Below are 24229 nucleotides of genomic sequence, written 5' to 3' on the forward strand. Positions count from 1 at the left end.
ACGCTGTGCTATTCATATCATTGACCACTTAAGTCAAGTCTGATATCCTTGTATTAAAATTTCACGAATAAATACATCCCAAGCTGACAGTGACAGTCAACAGGTAACCTATTAGTGGTCAATGATTTTCTGTGCTGAAATGTTTGATTTATGTCGTCCGCCATCGACTCATTTTGTCCTGTCAATAATTCGTAATTATCATTTAAAACATGTATAAAATGGAATACATATTTCACGAAATGATTAGATTCAAAATAAAAAAATGAAAATAAGTATCGGATTTTTTAAGGTCACGTGACACTAATCTTTGTCATTAGACGTGGTAAACCACTGATCTAACAGGTACTAAGGACAAATGTATACATCTATTTACTTGAGTATTTAATCCGTGTGACCCCGTGTTAATTCCATTGTTAATCTTCAGTGGAATTAACCGTTATCGATACACGTCGTCTCATTATCGGCCCGTACTAATAACTCTATATGTTGTATATCTGTATTAGAATTGAGCTGCGAACGTTTGGTCACATGACCTAGATTTCGATACGATCTCCGCTAGTGTGGTGTAATCGTACAGGGCTCTAGTGTAACGTATATTGAGGTGACGGAGAATCGACAACAGCCAAATGTGATTTATTCCAAATGTTACATAGAAACGAGGACTTTGTGATAAAAGTGTTGCTTTACAACAAAATCTTCATTTCTTCTATTTAAGGTAAGTTACCCTAGCAAATATTGACCCACTAAAACAAAGTAATCAATGGGTACGGACATGCTTATACAATGGTCTCATACGGTTAATTGAGATTATCATGATAGTAACATATGTAAATATACACACTTAACAAACAACTGCTTGTAAAATAGGTATCACCTATTATAAATATTTACCTACGTACCAAATTAATATTATTAATTCAAATTTACCTGAAATAATAAAATCGAACACAATTTCGTACAGATAAATAAATATTCACAAGATGAGGATATTAGATTATTCATCTATAAGACATATACAAAATAATACCTCATGATTAACCAACTAAGTAGCTTTTCAACATAGGAGAGACATATCTATTGTAACTGTTAATGACTTTTGATCAATCTTTACTTCTTATTTATATCTTCACTTGATTAGACTTAATATAAAGCATTAACGATAGTAAGATTTGATGAAAGCAAACGGGGCCGGACAAATGTTGATATGAAAAATAGAAAAAAAATAACATATCAATAACATTCTTTTAGTCGACACAGTACTTTAGCCTCAGTGATACCAGTGGGATGTCATCACAGCACGTGTTATATAAATGTGACGCTTTCTCCAGATAATCATGTTTATAAGTAATCATTTTAGGATTTTTCGTGTTAAGGAGAGTGATGTTGTGTTTCTGAATATAAGTATTCATGTTCGTAACTACAGATCCTCTTCAAATTTAATACAAAATTGTAATAATTTTAGAAATCAAGAACTACCTTTGCATGAAAACACGAATAAATAATTCAATTGATAGATAAGAAGGTAATAATTCATGTTATAGTACATTTTATGTGTACACTTTAACTAGTTTGTTGAGTCTTACACTTTATATAAGATATATTATGAAAAGACTTTCACTACGAGAGGAGCTGTGATTCGCTGTACCATTGTTTTAATTGTGGCTTCGCTCTATAATAGCTGCACATGCTTCACATTGCATTGATGTCAAAAAAGGGAGAAAATGTTGATGGTTTAGAATCCAGGTCTGCAAAATCTTGTGTGATAACAATCTTATGTTTGTTTCCATTTCATGTGGGTTTGAGCAGACTGGGCACTTTATTTCACCAGATACTCTTTAAGATAAAAAAAAGTAATGCTATCACTACAACTCAGGAAACTTCGGGGTGTGGGTTCAAGTATGAATGTTGCAGATGTCACGTTATGACGTCATTGTCCACATTTAAATGACATCACAAATTCCACAGGAACAACAGACTAAAATGCATACCAAGTAGACAAGGAAATTTTAAAAGAAATTATAAATATGAAAATCATGATTCTGCAATATTCGCTAAATATTACATAGTAGGGTAAAGTGTATCTTTTGTTCGTTTCCATTCATTTGAGATTACGTTTGAGTTTCAATTTTAGACTGAATGGAAATACGATATGGATGAAAATTTAATGGTTATTGACATATATGAATTACATATCTTGCATTTTTATGATAAATTGATGATATATGAGGCAATCAAATATCTAGTTCGAATTTTTATTATTATTTGCATAGACTGTATGAAAACGAGACACATCATTCATACTAAACCTCAATAACGCTATATACACGAGACACATCATTCATACTAAACCTCAATAACGAGACACATCATTCATACTAAACCTCAATAACGCTATATACATGCACAGTAAGCGTTGCATTTAGATAATTAATTTCTTCGAAATAAACACCATGTTCAAAAGTTGGCGTAAATTCAAACACAATTAATGGGCTGTGATCCTTCCGGAATCTAATATATTTTTCATGTTAATACAAACTTTGGACTTCGCTCGCTTTGTGATGATTTAGATAAATACCTGGTATATAATATGAAAATGAGTATGATTTTATTTTGATAACATACCTAAGTATGCATGCCCCTCCCGAGTAAGTGTAAGATGTTTCTATTATCACTCCTAGTGATACCTAGGTTAAATCACCAGACTGTGTCAGCTGTTAAACCTATATATCATTATATACAAAGGATAGCTTACGTATTGGTGCGCTTCTAACACTGTTTTATATACAACATTAAAAGGCCTATCTTTTACTCAAATGGCACCCATTATGTAGCTTACGACGACAGTTCCAGGACACAATGGAGCCCATACCGTGGATCAGGAGGGCAGGGTTAAAGGATCTGATATTCCAATAGGGAGATGGCCGTTTTTCATGTGGACCATAGCAGGGCTTAATGGCTGCTGCCAACTAGGAGTACAATTCTGATGTCCACATGTTCAAGGCTCTCGGCGTTCTACAGAGCTTATCTAATACGTTGTCGTAATTAAATGGTCATGTCAAAGTTTGCATATAAATGTCACAAATCCATTTCAGGGATTTTCGCGAAACCTTTGAAGTTTCATATAAAGCCATGCTATCGATATGATATACTTATAAATAAGTCATTTATAATTAGCAGTCGTGATGGTGGAGTGCTGAGTCACATGAGGAGTATTCAGTTAAACAGAACATTATAAACAATACGACTGCACTACAAGGTCGAAAGCTGATTGTTCTGTGTGACAATTTGTTGAAGTAATGCTTTATTCCGTTTACTGTTTTTCCTTGGTTCCATGTGGTATCTACTTTGTATTTACCATTTTATGAAATAATTTACCAATTAATGTGATTTGGTGTGTATTCTTTCCGGACAGTGTTTTGTTAAAATACAGGGACTTTATATATGGTATTTGTAAAAAAGAGAAGAATAATTGCGTTGGTTTAGAAATCTCACTAATCACCAAAGCCGTTATCATTTTAGATATGTATAGGTAATGTATTAAGATAAAAGATACCGCGTATATCACTATTCTCCATATACCATTAATAATTCTGCCGGGTGCCAAATTCTCCTTAAATTTCAATAGTTTAAATACCATCCACTGGCTGTCGTTATATTTTGGTTATCGGATCCAATAAACTTGATCCTTAGGATCGATACTCAGGCTGAATATTTTACCCTCTACTATCTCTCACGATATTCGACTCTTAGTAAATCTACCGACTTGTTGGTATGATTAATTCTGACGACAGCACATGAAGATCATTTTAATAGTTATTGTTAAAAGATGTGTATTCACCTTTGAATCCTGGCGATATATTGGATAATTTCAGGTAGAATATGAGATATATAACACATTATTCAATAATATATTGTCAGAAATATGGCATAACATAGTAAATTATCTCGCCGTATACCGCAGGTACCTGTAGATATATACCGTCGCAATACATAACCCGTTTGTTTAAAATGTGGATTGTCTCTCAATTCCTAAATGAGAAGGTAAAATAACAACTGATAATATTTTTGTAAAGAGCTGTATGACCAGACGAGATTAAATTGTGCGAACAAATTCTCAAATTATATTTCGATACGAGGTTATACTTTGTATCGGGAATAACCTTTATGTGATCCTTAGGATTAGGTTAGTTAAGATTAACAATAGACCGGGTTTATCCGTGTTACTTCTATAACACAGATTCACCTATTGTTGTAAGGGCGGCGCGATCACTGTGAAACATGATTTATTTTGCGTAGGGCCACTTCGCTTATATTTTCATTGGACGACAGCGTGATTATCGTAAGGATTGCAATTAGCCATATATCTAGCGAATTATCACGATGTTCACATTAAGGACGAAAACGAATGATTAAAAAAGAAAGAAAAGAAGATAGGAATATTAGCCTTTGAAATAATTTACGTAAGTTTGCTACCTGCTCAGGAACCAGTATCACTGAGGTCACTTATATCAGATGACTAAATAAAATCAACATAAGCTATACTGCTACGTACCAACTGTTATTACAAGCTACCACATCTCATGATATCGTTGAGGGAAAATAAGATAAAACACAATTAATGCATCAATCTTTTCAAATTCAATACAATAATTTGTTCACAATTTCACAAAAAAGAGATGATATCGAGTATAAAGTACATGATATCGTATATGACATTTATTTGATTAATTTATTTAATGGTCTTGTTGCGGAATATCCCTTTGCGGTGTTACTTTCTCGGTTTTGTTACCCGTTTTTATGTATCCATCCCGTTGTTCATTTTAAGAACATGTCATTGCAAGGTTGTGACCTAGATTTACATGCCGGGTGTTGTCGATACAGCGGAAGACGTTAACCCTTTCGGAACATCTAGACTTGTCTGTGAAGGTCTACTCATATTTACGCTCGTTTTATCGATTTTAAGTTAGAATTACGTTTTTATTGACAAATAGGGTTGCACTTGTTGTTTTAATGTATCTGTTCCCACTTAGACATGCAGAGACGCACTCTCAGTAGTACTTGAGATTAATGTAAACGTTTTAGATCCGATATTCGTGTTCCCTTTTAGTATCGAGTCGATAGCGTATGATAAAACACTGACAAACCTATCGGTTACACATACTTCAAAGTCGATAAATCACCGTTCACGGACCTAATTTAAAACCAATTATAAACCAGTGCCTATTATACTGCATAGTGCCTTTACAACTAGAACTGATAAATTGTATGTTGATCTACTTTCATAATATTCCCCGTAAGTAAACCAACACGTCTCCACTTATAAGATATAGACAAACATTTCGTCCAGACTTGATCCACACTGTTTATGTGACGAAAGTTTAGCTTAAAGGTCCTGTTTGGGATGTAAGGGAGCTGGAGGTAACTGTCCACGTGGTGTACTCATAGCGAGCGTTAAAGCACATTGATCTAGACCTACCTGTGACTGACATACAGTCTGATCCATGCTGCACGAACACGACACGCTGCTGACTCCACACAATCTATCGATTTATCAATTTTTGTACAAAATTCCAGAGTTAAATGTTTTAATGTTTGGTGTTGCATGTTTATAAAGGATATATTTATGTGCATACATCTCGTTAAGGGGCCTGGTCTATGTATATATACAGGGGTCTTTGTTACCTACCTACGTCAGACGACGGTATTTATAAATGTGGAATACTGTAAGGAATGTCAGAAGGACTTGCTAGGGTAGAGTATTTGATAAATATCCTAATATTACTCGGAGAAAGTTAAAGGATTGACATGATATCAGCAGCAAGTTTGGGAATACCCTGTGTAAACATAGAGAGATATGGTTCCAGGTGTCCTTTTCTTCTTTCATTACCTTGAGATAAGGTACGGAATCCAGCAAAGGTAGGTTAAGATCTCGTTCAGCTCTTGTGTTTGCTACGTTCATATACATAATTGACTTATGTAGAAAATGGTACATTGAAAGTGTAAAGAGACCAGCAATTATATTGATGTATGTATGTTAATTGCATAACAATGACACTCGACAGAATGACACACCTGTATCTACCTGAACACAACACTTCTAGTGTAGTTTGATTAGTAAAGGTTGGATTCACACGTGTTATCCGTGATTATAACCGTTAACAGGGCCAGGCAAAAATTATTTGACTTTATTAGAAATGTACACTTATATAGAATGAATGATTACATATATATACATTTATCCAGTTATTAAGCTATTTTGTATTTTGATTTTAACTGGTATTTCAATCATTTTATTTTTCTTATTGCCATTCCTCATTAATTGGCGATTTAGTTAATGCATGTTTCCCCGGTAATTGAACGGATCAATGTCGTGTTCCATGATCTATGTAGTGTATGTTATTCTTCCTCGAACGTGTACTGTCTTGCTGTCCAGCACATCAAAACTAGAAAAAAAGAAACAACTTACAGCTCGAAGGCAATGTCAAACAATTTCGCTATCATATTTCAATCGAAACACATGTTTTATGGTAACATTGAACAAACGTAAAAACATCAAGGACACATTTGTATGATTACATTAGACATTTTTTTTATCAAAGGTCTGGTATATACACGTATTTGTCCCAAGGATGCGTGTTAGGATATAGGTAATAATAACTAAGTTTAATGATACATGGCACAAGGTGTACCATGTCATGTGTTGCCCCTGGTAGGTGCAAGGTGTCTGTAATATGTTGCCCCTCGTAGGTACAAGGTGTATCTATAATGTGTTGCCCCTTGTAGGTACAAGGTGTATCTATAATGTGTTGCCCCTTGTAGGTACAAGGTGTATCTGTAATGTGTTGCCCCTGTAGCTACAAGGTGTATCTGTGATGTGTTGCCCCTCGTAGGTACAAGGTGTATCTGTAATGTGTTGCCTCTTGTAGCTACAAGGTGTATATGTGATGTGTTGCCCCTCGTATGATTAAGGATCATGTAATTAGCAAATCCAGTGATATTAGACAAACCTTTAAATCAATAATGTTATGCAATTAAACAAAGTAACTTGACCAATTGTTTATATGTATCATGGATATCCATGAGTCTTGCTTTTCACATTTAATTTGTTTAGTTTCAGGAGAACAAAGAAAGCTAATGTGGATCAGACACATTGATGCCGTTTTACTAACAAAATTAATGTCTATAGCAGGTAGTGCGAGCATTTGCATGAACATCGATTCTCTTTTGACCTTGAAATATAAATGGTGGCTGTGACTAATATAAAACAATTATGTGATATAGGGAGGTATTTCAATTATCAATTGTCACTATGAAGAACTCTGAACATAGCAAGAAGCCCTTCTTTAGGAAAAATAGAACCGCAGAGTTTGAGGTAAAATATGCACATTTCTAAAAATAGCCTCAAATCCCACCATTAACTATTGTTTCGAAAAAATTCCTCTTACTGCGCTCAAATGTCTAAACAGTATCTTATATGGCCATTTGTTGTTATTGAAATCCCCTTGTATGCCATATTTGTGAAATATAATTCACACACCGCCTTTTGCATTTCAAGGTCAAAAGATTATAGATTCTTATGCTTTTATAAAGTCAAATAAGAACTCGCACTACCTGCTATAGACACTTCTAAGTATAACGGCATGGTTATTTTGTGCAATATGTCTGATCCACAGGAGCTTTCTGTGTTCTCCCGAAACTTGCATTTTACGCATGTTGTGACGAAATTAACAGATATATGTAGCTTAAGAAATTGATTGTCAAAAGCAATATCCATGGATAGCCATGATAGTTATTAACAATCGGTCAAGTTACTTTTGTTCCATTGCAGCCAATAATGATTTATATGCTTGTAAAATATCACAGGATATGCTATTTATACAAACCTTAAACAGTATGAAACACAGTGTTTTACATCAGTCACTAAATGATTTATATGACTTAGCTTACTACCAAATAATATCAACAAGCGATAAACGCATTGTGTGCGTTTTTGTTAAACAATAAATTATCTCCTATGATATTGTATTGTTCTTAATCGCATTCTTAGCTGTTTGTCTTTTCAGAATAAGATACTTATCAGTATCATGTATAGCAGTTATTTCATAATACGTGACGTGAATTTATTTTTACATTTAAATTACTAAATTTTCTTCTTGATGTATACTATCAATATGGTATTAGTTTCATGTATGCCAAAATGCAAATGTACAAGATTGCTTTAAATATAGATTAGAGTTAAATATATTGATGCTGGGAATGGAATCAAATAGTTCTACATGGCGATAATTTCACAGAATATTCTCCACTAGTAATTTCCATATCTCATTATGAACACCATCCATAATTAGATGTGACACAGAGGGATTAATCAGAGTCGACTGCGTCAATAAACCAACACAGAAACCATCAATATGTCACCGAGACTGGTAGTGACGTATGATAAATAACATCAATTACATGTCAATACACAAATAACCGAAAACGGCCTCCACAGAATATGCTGTACCGCATTTAAAACCATGTCATCACGCGACATCGCAATTAACACCGCCGAACGAACGTTTCAGATATGTCAGGAAATCGCGACTGGATGATTTGCGCCGACAATTTTATCGATGTAAAGTGATGTCTTGGATTGTAATTGTTAAAAAATCGTTAGGAGATTACTTAATTCAAACTAATGAACCATATATTGGTTTTGAAATTCTGCTTGATTATCATGAACTCATCATTTCCTAGCATGGCTCAATAAGTATTACAGTTGCTATGTAAACTCGGTTAGGACAGGTTGTCTTATGAAGGTTGATTATCTGTATAAAGGCTGATAGATAGCACACCGTGTCAGGTGTGAGGATATTCTCATTTGTTGACAGACTTTCACTGTGACGCTATATTAAGTAATAATGCTAGGGATCAATTTTATTCAATATTGAGAGTGGAAGAAAATTTCTAGGTGTCAAGTAAACATGTAATAACATCAAGGTGACAGGATGTGATGAAAAGGCTTAAGAATTTAATATAATTTCTTTATACAAATGTTTTCTGTAAGCGCTTCATCCGTGTGTAAAGGTACTAGTGTATTGTAGATAATAGCGGGGATATCCGCCGGAAGGTTTCGATAACAGTACCATCTATTCATATTCCATTGGATCTAATATATACGTATACAATTGCCTCTTTCAGACCACAGAATGAGTCCCGAGGGAAACACGTAGACAAGTCGGCCCGATGGGTTGGCTGACATTGATGAAGAAGTGATTCAAGGAGAGAAATATCTTCATTTTGACACCTTTTAACGATATAAATTACACGTTGCCATGACGGCTTACTTATCCGTCGGTTCCGATCTTCAGAGACGGGTGTTATCTCCTCTTCTTGAAAATCCGGAAGGAGAGGAGGAGGAGACACCGAAACCCCCAACACTGGAGGAGTATATTCCGCGACCTGGTACGCGAGGACCAAGTCGACAGGCTTTCATGACAGAAGCCGCCAACGATTCGGACGGATCGGATCAGGAACCAAAACCAGACCAGCAACAAGTGTCCTCGGACGATATTACTCTTAATATTGCAATCAATGGGGGATGCTTCCTCGAGGATGTGAACAGTGACGACGACGATTCCATTAGTGATGGGAGCTTGTCGATTCCTACCGACGATTTCGACACGGATCTCGAAATAGACGATGATCGTAAGTATATACTTTACCTATAAATTTCTTAAATGCTCCTGTATGAATCGAACCCAGGACCACATGCTAGCCAGACTATTACTCCCCTCTTAGCTGAGCTAGTAAGAAACGGCTCCCAGCTATCTAGTCATCTAACTTTGATGGCTTTGAGAATTTCACCTATATGTTGGTAATTGAAGGATTACTTATCATTATGTAATATAACAGTCAAAATAGAGAGATATACATCCTCTTGTGTAGCCATGCATCTGTATGAATTTGATTTAGTGTTAATGCTCAATTTTAACATCTTGTAAACTCATTTCTTCCAGAATGGTTAAATCCCTCCAAGACCGACCATGACACTACAGGAAGGACAAAATATATCAAAGTGTGCAACGATATGGGAATAAGTCCAGTGTCATATTTTGTGAAAAATTTGGAACAGAGAGAACTTAAAATGAGATTCCATGGATTAGGACCACTTGGAATTAAAGCAATATCAATCCCTCTGGAGGTATGTGTTGATCAGCAAATCCCCATAGGTGTGTGTATCACTGTGGTACAGCGGCTGTCCCATTATATGTCTATGTGGAAACGAATATAAAACAATGTGGCCGGTGACCATACCGGCTGTGCATTAAGGGTGTAATGATATTTAGTTGAACGTAAATCAGACAAAAAATACTTATGCGTTTATATTTCCTAGGTGTCAATACCAGCGAATTTCCAAAGTTAGTTGCACTGTAGATCTGTATACACTTAATATATCGTAAACTTTATTAAATGAATGAGGTAAAATAACCTTCCGAACTTTTGAATTCTACCATACTATTTGTATAATTACAATTGTACCAGTCTATTTGAGAACTCCAGATGTCTTTACTAGTCGAAAGGCTGTTGGAGTTATCTGCTTATAGCGTTATAGTATTGTTTTGTTTTGAAATATTTGTTGAGATTTTATCTTATTTGATATAAAATTTGTAGAAACCGTAAAATATAGATTATTTGTATAACTATGGGATGTTTACGTAAATAATTGTATAAAAGACATACATAGATGAATACAACTTTTATATAAGAATAAAGTATTGTATATTTGAGGCGAGACACATTTCTGATATGTTCTGTCCTGTCCTATGTCTGTAGCCTCTATATGACATTTCACTCCACACTGCTTATGGCGATATATTTTATATTTCACTTCCTTACACAAACAACAGAACCCGCTCATAATATTGTTCAAGTTTTTTATTTGGTCACTGACGTATATTTTTTATTCTTTTAATTTAGGATAATGCAAATATACCACACACTGATATGCATAGTATATTTAGTTGACAAGGGGATGATTCGTATTAGCTATTGTGAAATGAAGCATATTTGCAGTAATGAAATACATGGAAAGAAAAATGATGTTGCCTTTTAGTATGTTATGCGACAATGTAATTTATGCAAGCACTAGAGACTTACAATAGTTAAGTTTAACACAAGGAACAGGTCTGAATGTGGATATTCTCACGAATATTTACCTCAAACCTTTGTTATCTTTTATATGCATATTTCATTCATGTCCATCTTAACAGTCTCGTCAGGATCATTTCAGAACCGTTTGTCATATATTTCCTAAAAGTATACTAAACTAAAATCGTCTTTAACATCCCATTTGACATTAAGAGATGTAAGCTTCGTTATTTGTATATAAAGTGTTTAATGTGCCTTACCATCAACTTCAAGCTAATCGATACATTCTGGTCACATGACATTCACGTGGCGTTCATATGACGTCATGCTTACCTACATCACGTCAACGATTTGCTCGTCACCCCAGAGAACATCTGTTCAGGCTTTGAATAAAACATTTAGATGATTATGATAACTTCGTTGATAAAAGATATTTCTGCATAGATGGCTTTCCACTGGAATCCGAGTACTATTCAAACAATTAGTTATATGAATACTGTGTTCATAACGCATTTTAACGAAATATCTGTCAATTGATTTCAGACGAATACAAACATAGAAATCTTAAATCTACAAGGGAATGGTATCGACGCAACAGGAGCCAAAAGTCTCTGCAGAGTGCTAAGGGAAAACCTGTTCCTAACAGAAGTGGTAAGAGCAGATATTTTATTAGATGTAACCAAACTCCTGTTTAACCTGTTTAAAATGCCTCAGAAACAACACACATCACAACACGCAAAGGTGTACTGTCATAAATATATATCTCGGTCAATAGTGCCATTTACAACAGGTACAATCTATGACTTTTTCTGCAATATAGTATTGTTCCATATTTATTCAATATTTATGATTAGTGTTAAGTTGTAAATTAAGGAAATCACTTCAAGCTGTATATACAATTTACATCTCTGTCAAACATTGCTGTTGTCTTACGGCGATAATCGCAGATAAAAGTTGTATATACAACTAACATCATTGATATTTCTATACAGTCTATGAGTAAAGTGTTCCTTCCACTTTATGAAACAGGAATCATTCTATATTGTCTTGAGATACATTGTTATGTTTAACAATATACATTAGTTTCGTATTCTGTGAAATCATCTTTTTTGGATGAAAACAATACCTTTAATTCCACTATTGTTACTTTTACAAATCAACTTAAACTCCACGCGTTGGTTAGAACACTGATATAGATTACACACCAGATATTACATTCCTATATCTTGCTGAATGACACATGATGGAAATATCGAGCTTAACTATGTCGTTATCAGATCTACTGAAAGACATTTTTTTTGTTTACTTATTTAGCACGGATACGATCGGTATGTAATGCAGAATATTTATCATCACTTTCTTTCCTGATGAATCGGTGTGTTTGAACTTCAATAAGTTCACGTGTTTTCCATATCTACGTAAACATACACGGAGTTTATTTGTAGATCTATAAGAATGGGTAATTGAATGCTCACACACACACACACACACACACACACACACACACACACACACACACACACACACACATACAATTATTATATATATAAAGGATATACAAACTTTAGCAATATAAATTATATTGAAAGTAATATTTATAACCAAAACAAACTGTTGAATATCTTTTCAAGTGGTGATATTTAAATGTCTGAAACTGTTTACAATTTGACAAAGTGCCCCTTGGATCGGTGAACAAATTCAACAACAACGTGGATCGTGTCAATATAATGGGAAGCCATATGCCGGCCCGATATCTGTATATTTGTAACTATGATGTAGCCATATTTGGAGATAAGATATTTTCTACAGGCCGTTTTGTTTGACAGACCTTTGGGGGCATGTCGAAGCTTACTCATTCATTATTTGATCGTTAAACTCACAATGCCGCCTCTCCAATAAAGCGTTAACGCATACAATGTAAACGACTTATATGTGGATTGGAGCTAAAAATTAATGTGAAAAATAGGAATAGATTTTGAATTTGTTCCGCTACAAAAACAGGTAACAAAATATGCCAGATTGCATACGTTAAATCTGAGATCGCTAGCTAACACGAGTTATTCGACAATTCTAAATATACATATCAGTTACATTTACCTATCCGACACACAAAAATTGCCATGTCATTAAATAATGTCATTTATAATAGATTATGCATGTATGAATGTTGAGCATTTTTATCTAATTACAAGTCAATTTCAGTTTATAACGGGACGCGGTATATATCTTTCTGTGACTCGTCTGTAAGTCATAACAATATCATGAAGTATATTGACTATTTCTGGGGTTGCAACATTGACAGGCTGTCCAGGACGGGGGTCATCCTCGAGGCTCTGTCGGCCGCGCTAAATTCGGCCACCCACCTTTTCACTGTAGCATACGAAGGAGTATCTTTCCCTAGTGTTGCTACTATATTATTATGGATATACACTGTACTTAGATGTTAAACATTTTTATGCAAATATTAGATAACTGCTTCTTCACCGATTTTATCCATTTTGCAAAATCCGCTTGTCTTGTTTACTTAAGAGTGCTACCTCGTCGATATAAACTAACCAAATGAGACCAGTCCTTGGGTACACAGCCCTATGTAGTCAGAGAATAGTAGGACTTAAAAAGAACATCATTGAGTACCTCCTTCAATACGAGGCTCACAACATATCAATCATCCCTCGAAGTATCGTGTGTCAATGAGTTGTTTCGATTTTTAGAGTTAGACCTAAACTAGTTAAGATGTTAAACACATTACATTCTTTTTCCTGATACCTTGTAATTCTATTAAAAACAACAACTATCTATCAAAACACACATTATTTCTTTACCATTAGAAAGATGATTTAACTACAAATGTATGCTACACTATTTTAATACATTGGAACCATGCTAGCTCAATCTTACAACACAATATATATAAATCACAATAACTTTGTTCAGACTCAACACGTACTGTATGCATATCTTGGCGCATTTAGATTTAACTGGATAAACCTAATTTAAAGAGAAACGCGAACGATTTACTGTCCCAATTTTGCGGAACGATTACAGTTCGAAAAATAAAATCAATGCTAAAATAAATGGTGTATTAAATCAATACATTACATTGATTCACACAAAGCCATTGGCATATCCTTGAAGTCGGTAAAGCAGTTATATTATACTGTGACAACATTTGAATAGATACATTTGGCAGCATTAACATTTCAAATATTTGAGAACGAAATTAGTTTAAAAGAACCGTTTTTCCTAATTGTATACTTTTAACTAGATTTAAAAGGACAAAACACAAGTTATCAATTCGTTATGTAAAGTACATTCAATGTTATATTTCTATAACAAAAACTGGATATCAATGTAATCTCGTCCGTCTGGAGTTAGGTATAGCCTACACTGTACAGTCATTCGCGTGTTCATTTCAATGCACTCGATTGTAGATATATGGAATTGTCGAAAAAGACAAAATCCCTGTATCGTAATTAGATGTCAGGCTAAGCATATCAGATATGCCCGATATATTGTATTACTTGAATATCTTAAGAAATAATCTATTTTGATGTTATTCAGGTGCTATCAGAAAATAAAATTGGAACAGAAGGCGCCATTTCGTTATGTCAATTCCTAAAAGGAAACAGAAACCTGTTCAAGGTCGACCTTACTGGTGAGTACAGACCTGCCTTAATTACAAGTGACAGGCGTCCTTTTATTTAAGAAAGAACATTCCTAAATAGCCAACATATCATATTTGCTGATTAAAATCCATTTAAACTTGTCAGTAATTGAATTTTCCGATAATTATCTGAATGTATACCCCTCTTTGCTATCGATGAAGTAATTGTAATTATTAAGCAATCGGTGCTTTATAAGTTTAAATTACGTAATGTCAGTTTTTCAACTGATAATTATGTGGTATGAATATAACAGTTTAACAATGTATTTTGTCGTAAACAATTATTTGGTTTCTGCTTTTGTTTCAGCAAATGAAATCGGCGACTCGGCAGGCCAGTGTTTCTATGAAGTTCTTAAAGTACGTGTCTCTCCCGTTTTAACACATGAATGGTTTAACATTAGAGGGTATTATAATGTATCTTTTAGGGACACGGTGGTTTAGGGGAACTTCGAATTAAAAGTATTTATGATTATTACCAAAAGATCGGTTTAATTGCTCATATATTCCTCTTTATTTGTTTTGATTTTTACTTAATATTTTGTTTAATATACCATACGGTTCCAATGCGTCGACATCACGATTTTTTTCAATATGTCTATGAAAGAAATTCACTCTGAAACAAGGACGATACATTTATCTTTTAAAACTTCATACGCTCTAATGAGCGCATGGTCTTAGGTGTTGTTTATCATTTAGAGCTTAGTTGTGTTATGTCATCTGAATTTCATATTTCTAGTATAGATATTCATTTGTTTCGTTTTGTCAAGAAAACAACAAGAAATACATTATCACATTACCTTTGTTTCCATAAGGTTATAATTTGTTTGTTTTCCAGGGAAATCCTATATTAAAAGAGCTCGTTCTTGCCAATAACTGTTTGGAAGAAAACAGTGCGAAGTGGCTGAAGGAAGCTCTAACAGACAATGAGAACCTGGAGGTGTTAGATCTGAGTTGGAACCAGTTTAAAACAAGAGGTGCAATCTGTTTATGTCAGGGCTTACAGGTCAGTACAGTTAGTTAGTATAATTAAGTGTGTTCCTTCAATTATATCATAGCTGGACATCCTGGCAAGTAGTTACATCTATCTGATGTAGTCTTATATTGTTTGATTGGCATACAGGTGTGAATCACTCATATCAATGTACACCTTACAAAGAAAATAACAAATCGCATAAACTTCAATATTCATTATTTGTTTATTTGAATACTAATATCAAAAATATAAATGATGAATATATCTCATCTCTTGTCTACCTCGTAGGAAAATGTAGGGCTGAAGCGGTTCAAACTTGTGATGGCCGGTCTGGGAAAGAGTGGGGCGGAGGCGATGGGTGTGGCACTGAAACAGAACCGCACTCTCTTGGAACTAGATATCAGTTTTAACCGGATACCGATCGAGGCATCTGGGGCAATCGCCGCGGGGGTCAGGGAAAACGACACCCTTAAAACGTTAAAGGTAACACATCCGGGTATTACCAATGGGGATTCATCACTTGTTTGGGATTTTCTACCGTTTTATATGTGTTACAAGTATTTTTATTGGTTAATGTTTTATATATTGACAATATACCTCACTTGTTTTTGTGTTTCTTTTTATTGCCTTCATAACGGTATTTTTGAAATGATGAAATTCCTATTTTCTTGTGATGTTTAGATTTTAAGATCAATATGTTAATGATATTTAGCAGTAAATATATTTACGAATTACAATTTTGTTTTAGATTGGAAACAATCCATTTGAATCTAATGGAGCTATGGCGATTCTTCAAGCCATTGACCAAAATGAAAACAGTGCAATAACTTTTCTCGACTTCAGTGTAAGTATCAGACATACTTTTAGAATTAAAACATATGTTTGTGAATTATTGATATGAACAAAGTTTCGCTTACCTACGCAATGTATTATGGATACACATTCAATATTCCGTTAAATACAACAAAGCAGCATAATGATCGGGGTGTATTGAGTACATCAAATTATCATGGTGTTGTATTTTCTTTTTAGAATATGATGGTGAAAATAGAATTTGCTGAGATCGAAACACGTCTAGCAGAAAGCAGAGGTCTGAGAGTTGTTAACGAAGGCGTCCTTCCGGAAATGCATCCCAAAAACGGAAATTACGCCAGATTGAGTGCATTTCGACGAGATCCTATTGAAACGTTTAAGAAATATGCAGAATTTTCGGGAGTTGTCTTAGAAGAAGTTTTTAATTGCAAACACAAAGTAAAAATAGATGCTTCAGAATTCAAAACTCTTATCAAGGTAAATAAACACGTTAAACACACGGATATATTTAACTTTGATATGTGATTTTATTAGATAGCTAATGGACATGATCTATTTAAAAAAAAAAAAAAAAAAGTCCCACACATACATGTACCTTACAGGAGTAGCTATATACCTTACTAAGGAATTCGTGGTTACTGTAGGAGAATCAGAGACAAGACAAACGCTAATAGGATTATTTATGCTATCCTGCTTTAAGAAACAATTCTGTTTATCTTCATTATCTTTAGATATCTCACTTCTTAAGGTATTTGACACTTTTACATCGGGTATCGTCCACAGTGATTTGAAAACAAATACCTCAAAGACTTATCTATTTCAACAGAATCGGGAATTTTCAAACATGAAGTTAGATAATTAAAATCACAAGGAAAGGAATATATAAGTTATAAACGACAGTGAAAGGTCCAATTAAAAAAACTACACCAAACCTCTGGAACGTGAACGATGTCAAAATATCTGTACAATATCATATTTCACAATATCGGATTTTGGCATAGTATCATCTACTGTTTTGAAAAACCAACCATAGACCTTAAATAAAACAATATGACGAGTATTGGCAGCTAATGTTAGGGCTTCCTTTGATCCCCCAAATCTGGGACTTTAATCCTATTCAATGGGGCGCTTTATGGATAAGTGTAATTCATTTAGTACTGGAACAGATCCAAGCGCTAAGTCCTTTTAAATAACACACGTACCACTCGATAAGTCCTTTTGACAAGGGTCAGATTATCATTGAAGGTGTACAATCGACATCAACAGCTACAATATTGTAGTCTTTAAAACCTGTATTGTGTTAGGAATTACTGGCTACACTACACGACAGATATGACCACCATTTTCAAACCCCCACGGCCCTCTTTGATATAAAAACATTATCGTACCCTATAGATATATGTGTAAATGATCACTGAATTGAAGTATTTGTATTAAATATCACGTGCTGTACTGAATTCACTTACAAACTTGTCGAATTTAAATTGGCTTTCATTTATGTTACTTAGTTTGTAATCATTGTTGTTGATGGTTTATTTTAAAAAAAAAACAAAAAAAAAAAACAGTAGATCTATCAATTTCAAAATAAAATATTTATTGATGGATTTCAAGGTCTTCAATACACATACTCGAAATTCTTAAGAGTATGGAAATATTTTTTTTTCGTAAAAATAGATTGATGGTTTTAATTTTAATATTTTACAGGGATCTGGCATTGACATTCCCGACCAACACATGACTGTATTGATTCGATCATTGGAAAGTGATGGCTTCATTTGTTACTGGTAAGATTTAGTAGACAATGAAAATTAACATCTCGGTGTACTTTGATCGGGTAACGTATGAATAAAATACAGCCAAGGTCTATGACGTAGGGTGGGAAACGCTTACTTTAAATATTGCTCAAGGGAGGTAACTCAAAGTAAAGAGTTCACAATGAGAATGATATTGACCTGGCAAGCATTGTATTCAAGAACAATTGCTTGTATTTTTTTCAAAGTTATATTTTAAATTCATACTACATACCTCATAATATACTTATCTCGTCATTTCCTTTCAATAGAATACAATTAAAAAATGGCGAATTGCGCTTAGAAAGTATGTAACACTACGGACATTGCTACTGTCAATGTATTGGGCTTCTGGTAATTATCCGACTTATCGGAATACAATAACATAAAAACGAAATCAGAAAGTAAAAAGGATTGACAGAAATAAAATATATATTATGAGCATGAGAAATCGCGTCTCAAATATTTATTTTTTGCATTTGATTTACAGGAAAATCTTTGAAGAAAATGGAAACAATGATGGCACCCATGTGAGCTTTTCCGGAAATGTCGATGAGAAAGGACACGTAATGGACAAAAATAAAAATAGACCTAAATCGAAAGACTCTCCAAAATTAGATAATTCCGGGGCGAAACCCAAATCAGCTAAAGCGAAAAAGAAAAAAGAGAAAAAGAAGAAAACATAGCGTAGAAATATATGTGCATTGTAATCTAAAGACTGTATCTTTTCCATTTGGATCCTAGATGGCAGGTTAAAATGAAGTGACCTGTGCTGAAGTCTACATACGAAAGTACAAAGGAGTGGCTAATTTTATAAATGACACAAGTATTAAAGTCTGTAGCACTGGAAACATAAACAGGAAATATGACACCTTCATGTGACATTCTATTGTTGTATACATCGTACTGTAAGTAGATGTTATGTCTGCCACAGACAAGGTGAAGGCTATGATGGCATGGTACGAGTTGTTGAGCATGACGAACATTTGACTTCCGGTCATTGATATAAACCGTATATATGTACATACTGCCGATAACATTTATGTTACAGTAAGTTATTATGCAAATGATGCAAGAGCTGGACTGAAATAGGCTAAGGAAAGATGAAAACAGGGGTTTTGTAAACAATGCAACTAGCGCCATGCGAGTTCATGGTGACATTCATTTTTACATATTTGTCGTATTTATTGCCTTCGAACACGATACTTTATTATAAAAAATGAGATAATGGTCATACGCTAATACGTCGGAATTCTTGTGAAGAAGGACATATTGCGGTCGTACTGCTATAGTGAAAATGTCTACACAGTAAAAAAAATAAACTTTTATAGTATGTATACATTTAAGTGCAGGCTAGAAAATGAACTACATATTATGTGATGTATATTCTTTCTGCAACCTTCGTAATAATATGATGTTTAAACTGTATCGTCACCAGGTATGATACAAAATACACGCCAAAAATGATATAAGATAACCTCACATACCTTAGTAAAGGTCTTTTCTTCAGTGACCCAACGTTCGAGATTTTTCCAAAAGTTAAGAAAAAAAAAATTTCTATTGAATATTGAATATTCAGGGCATCATTTGTTTGTATATTTTTTTTTTTGACTAAAATATCTTTTTCTTGAAAAAGAACAACTTTTGCATCTTTTTGATATATGAGATTTATCTTCGTCATACATTGACAGTTAGAAAGCAATATCTTTGAAATTTAGTTATTCTATACGTGAAGGATACAGTACAATGTCCTCGAATTTTCACCTCTTCTGAAACTTTTTGCATACCTTTAACTATGACTTTACCATTACCTTTAACTATGACTTTACCATACCTTTAACTATGACTTTACCATACCTTTAACTATGACTTTACCCTACCTTTAACTATGACTTTACCATTACCTTTAACTATGGCTTTACCATTCCTTTAACTATGACTTTACCATACCTTTAACTATGACTTTACCATATCTTTAACTATGACTTTACCTTACCTTTAACTATGACTTTACCATTCTTTTAACTATGACTTTACCATACCTTTAACTATGACTTTACCCTACCTTTAACTATGACTTTACCCTACCTTTAACTATGACTTTACCATTCCTTTAACTATGGCTTTACCATACCTTTAACTATGACTTTACCATTCCTTTAACTATGACTTTACCATACCTTTAACTATGACTTGACCATACCTTTAACTATGACTTTACTATTCCTTTAACTATGACTTTACCATACCTTTAACTATGACTTTACCATACCTTTAACTATGACTTTACCATACCTTTAACTATGGCTTTACCATACTTTTAACTATGGCTTTACCATACCTTTAACTATGACTTTACCATACCTTTAACTATGACTTTACCATACCTTTAACTATGACTTTACCCTACCTTTAACTATGACTTACCATACCTTTAACTATGACTTTACCATTCCTTTAACTATGACTTTACCATACCTTTAACTATGACTTTACCCTACCTTTAACTATGACTTTACCATACCTTTAACTATGACTTTACCATACTTTAACTATGACTTTACCATACCTTTAACTATGACTTTACCATACCTTTAACTATGACTTTACCCTACCTTTAACTATGACTTTACCATACCTTTAACTATGACTTTACCATTCCTTTAACTATGACTTAACCATACCTTTAACTATGACTTTACCATACCTTTAACTATGACTTTACCATATCTTTAACTATGACTTTACCTTACCTTTAACTATGACTTTACCATTCCTTTAACTATGACTTTACCATATCTTTAACTATGACTTTACCTTACCTTTAACTATGACTTTACCTTACCTTTAACTATGACTTTACCATACCTTTAACTATGACTTTACCATACCTTTAACTATGACTTTACCATACCTTTAACTATGACTTTACCATACCTTTAACTATGACTTTACCTTACCTTTAACTATGACTTTACCATACCTTTAACTATGACTTTACCATACCTTTAACTATGACTTTACCATACCTTTAACTATGACTTTACCATACCTTTAACTATGACTTTACCATACCTTTAACTATGACTTTACCATACCTTTAACTATGACTTTACCATACCTTTAACTATGACTTTACCATACCTTTAACTATGACTTTACCATACCTTTAACTATGACTTTACCCTACCTTTAACTATGACTTTACCATACCTTTAACTATGACTTTACCATACCTTTAACTATGACTTTACCATACCTTTAACTATGACTTTACCATACCTTTAACTATGACTTTACCATACCTTTAACTATGACTTTACCATACCTTTAACTATGACTTTACCATACCTTTAACTATGACTTTACCATACCTTTAACTATGACTTTACCATACCTTTAACTATGACTTTACCATACCTTTAACTATGACTTTACCATACCTTTAACTATGACTTGAAATATGACTTTACCATACCTTTAACTATGACTTTACCATACCTTTAACTATGACTTTACCATACCTTTAACTATGACTTTACCATACCTTTAACTATGACTTAACCATACTTTAACTATGACTTTACCATACCTTTAACTATGACTTTACCATACCTTTAACTATGACTTTACCATACCTTTAACTATGACTTTAACTATGACTTGAACTATGACTTTACCATACCTTTAACTATGACTTGACCATACCTTTAACTATGACTTTACCATACCTTTAACTATGACTTTACCTATACCTTTAACTATGACTTTACCATACCTTTAACTATGACTTTACCATACCTTTAACTATGACTTTACCATACCTTTAACTATGACTTTACCTTACCTTTAACTATGACTTTAACTATGACTTTAACTATGACTTTACCTATACCTTTAACTATGACTTTACCATACCTTTAACTATGACTTTACCATACCTTTAACTATGACTTTAACTATGACTTTAACTATGACTTTACCATACCTTTAACTATGACTTTACCATACCTTTAACTATGACTTTACCATACCTTTAACTATGACTTTAACTATGACTTTAACTATGACTTTAACTATGACTTTACCATACCTTTAACTATGACTTTACCCTACCTTTAACTATGACTTTACCATACCTTTAACTATGACTTTTACCATACCTTTAACTATGACTTTACCTTACCTTTAACTATGACTTTACCATACCTTTAACTATGACTTTACCTTACCTTTAACTATGACTTTACCATTATTTTAACTATGATTTTTACTATGACTTTAAAATGATGTCAATTAGGACTTTAGCAAGGACTTTAACATGATTTTAACTATGACTTGAAATATGACTTTAATATGACTTTAACTATGACTTTACCTATGAATTTAGCTATGACTTTACCATACCTTTAACTATGGCTTTACCTTACCTTTAACTATGACTTTACCATACCTTTAACTATGACTTTACCTTACCTTTAACTATGACTTTACCATACCTTTAACTATGACTTTACCATACCTTTAACTATGACTTTACCATACCTTTAACTATGACTTTACCATACTTTTAACTATGACTTTACCCTACCTTTAACTATGACTTTACCCTACCTTTAACTATGATTTACCATACCTTTAACTATGACTTTAACTATGACTTTAACTATGACTTTAACTATGACTTTACCATACCTTTAACTATGACTTTACCCTACCTTTAACTATGGCTTTACCATACCTTTAACTATGACTTTACCCTACCTTTAACTATGGCTTTACCATACCTTTAACTATGACTTTACCCTACCTTTAACTATGACTTTACCCTACCTTTAACTATGACTTTACCCTACCTTTAACTATGACTTTAACTATGACTTTAACTATGACTTTAATATGAATTTAACTTGGACTTTAATTATGACATTAACAATAATTTAAACTTTGACTTTAATTTTGACTTTAAACATGATTAATTTTTAATAATCTCTTTTAACTATGACTTTGGCCATGATTCTAATTATGACTTTACTATGATCTTAGCCATTATTTTAACCATGACTTTTCTATGACATATGAAGTCTTTATATTTATTACATATGTAATATATTACGTAGCTGTATAAGAATGTGCTCTGTAACGTTCTGTATGTAATAATGTGTTACAATTACCGAACTATTAAAGCGTAAATTAAATCGGCATTATCTTATTTTATTTCAACGCTGGAATTGATGTTTAGTTCGTCTTAGTGCCATTCAATAAAGATATGCTTTACTAGTTACAGAACTTCACCGTTAAAGTACCAATTTGATAGGGACTATATGTGATACTAGTTATTGTTTTTGTCTACAAAAACAACAATATTTAGATTTGTTATGTTCACATAAACTATTTCGTAATAGAACATTATCAAATATATCTATAACACTAGATTTCGATTTCTGTCTTCTTAATAATTTCTGTTGAAGATATCGGAATAATCGGCATAAATAAGGATATAACCGGGGAAAGAACTCTTTTTTTTTTTTCATTTCAACAAATTTTATTGACATTTGATGGTATTAGTCAAAAGGAATAAATAACAAGCCAAACCTATATCAATTCTCTCCTATGGTGGCAAGTGTATTATATAAATATAAAATTAGATATATAAATTTACTATGAAATGAAAAAAAATATATGTATAACTAACATTTAAAGGAGGTAACTCAAACATATTCACACATCATTCATACATTTTGATTATATATGCATATATATACCCTATTATAGGGTCTAGTAAGTAATAACGACGGTATAATCCAATATAGGTACTGGATCCTAACAAACAAATGTTCGTTGGATGCGTATTAA

The 24229-nt window shown here is 33.3% G+C and overlaps 1 protein-coding gene across 2 annotated transcripts; it reads left to right on the forward strand.

Moving 5' to 3' along the window:
* Positions 1-582: 582 nt before the first annotated feature.
* On the forward strand, positions 583-20405 carry LOC117324335 (leucine-rich repeat-containing protein 74B-like). 2 transcript variants are annotated; one of them, XM_033880130.1, is made up of 12 exons: positions 583-715; positions 9184-9690; positions 10002-10186; positions 11677-11784; positions 14695-14788; positions 15105-15154; positions 15633-15800; positions 16059-16253; positions 16519-16614; positions 16803-17060; positions 18288-18367; positions 18864-20405. In XM_033880130.1, the coding sequence occupies exons 2-12, from the start codon at positions 9318-9320 to the stop codon at positions 19057-19059; spliced, it is 1803 nt and encodes a 600-aa protein (XP_033736021.1). In that variant the 5' UTR covers positions 583-715; positions 9184-9317; the 3' UTR covers positions 19060-20405. The 2 variants fall into 2 exon arrangements, with proteins under 2 accessions (XP_033736021.1, XP_033736022.1); XM_033880131.1 differs by lacking the exon at positions 583-715 and adding an exon at positions 5585-5916.
* The last annotated feature ends 3824 nt before the right edge of the window (positions 20406-24229 follow it).

This window comes from Pecten maximus, chromosome 3 (genome assembly GCF_902652985.1).
Source record: "Pecten maximus chromosome 3, xPecMax1.1, whole genome shotgun sequence".
In the NCBI taxonomy this organism is placed as follows: domain Eukaryota; kingdom Metazoa; phylum Mollusca; class Bivalvia; order Pectinida; family Pectinidae; genus Pecten; species Pecten maximus.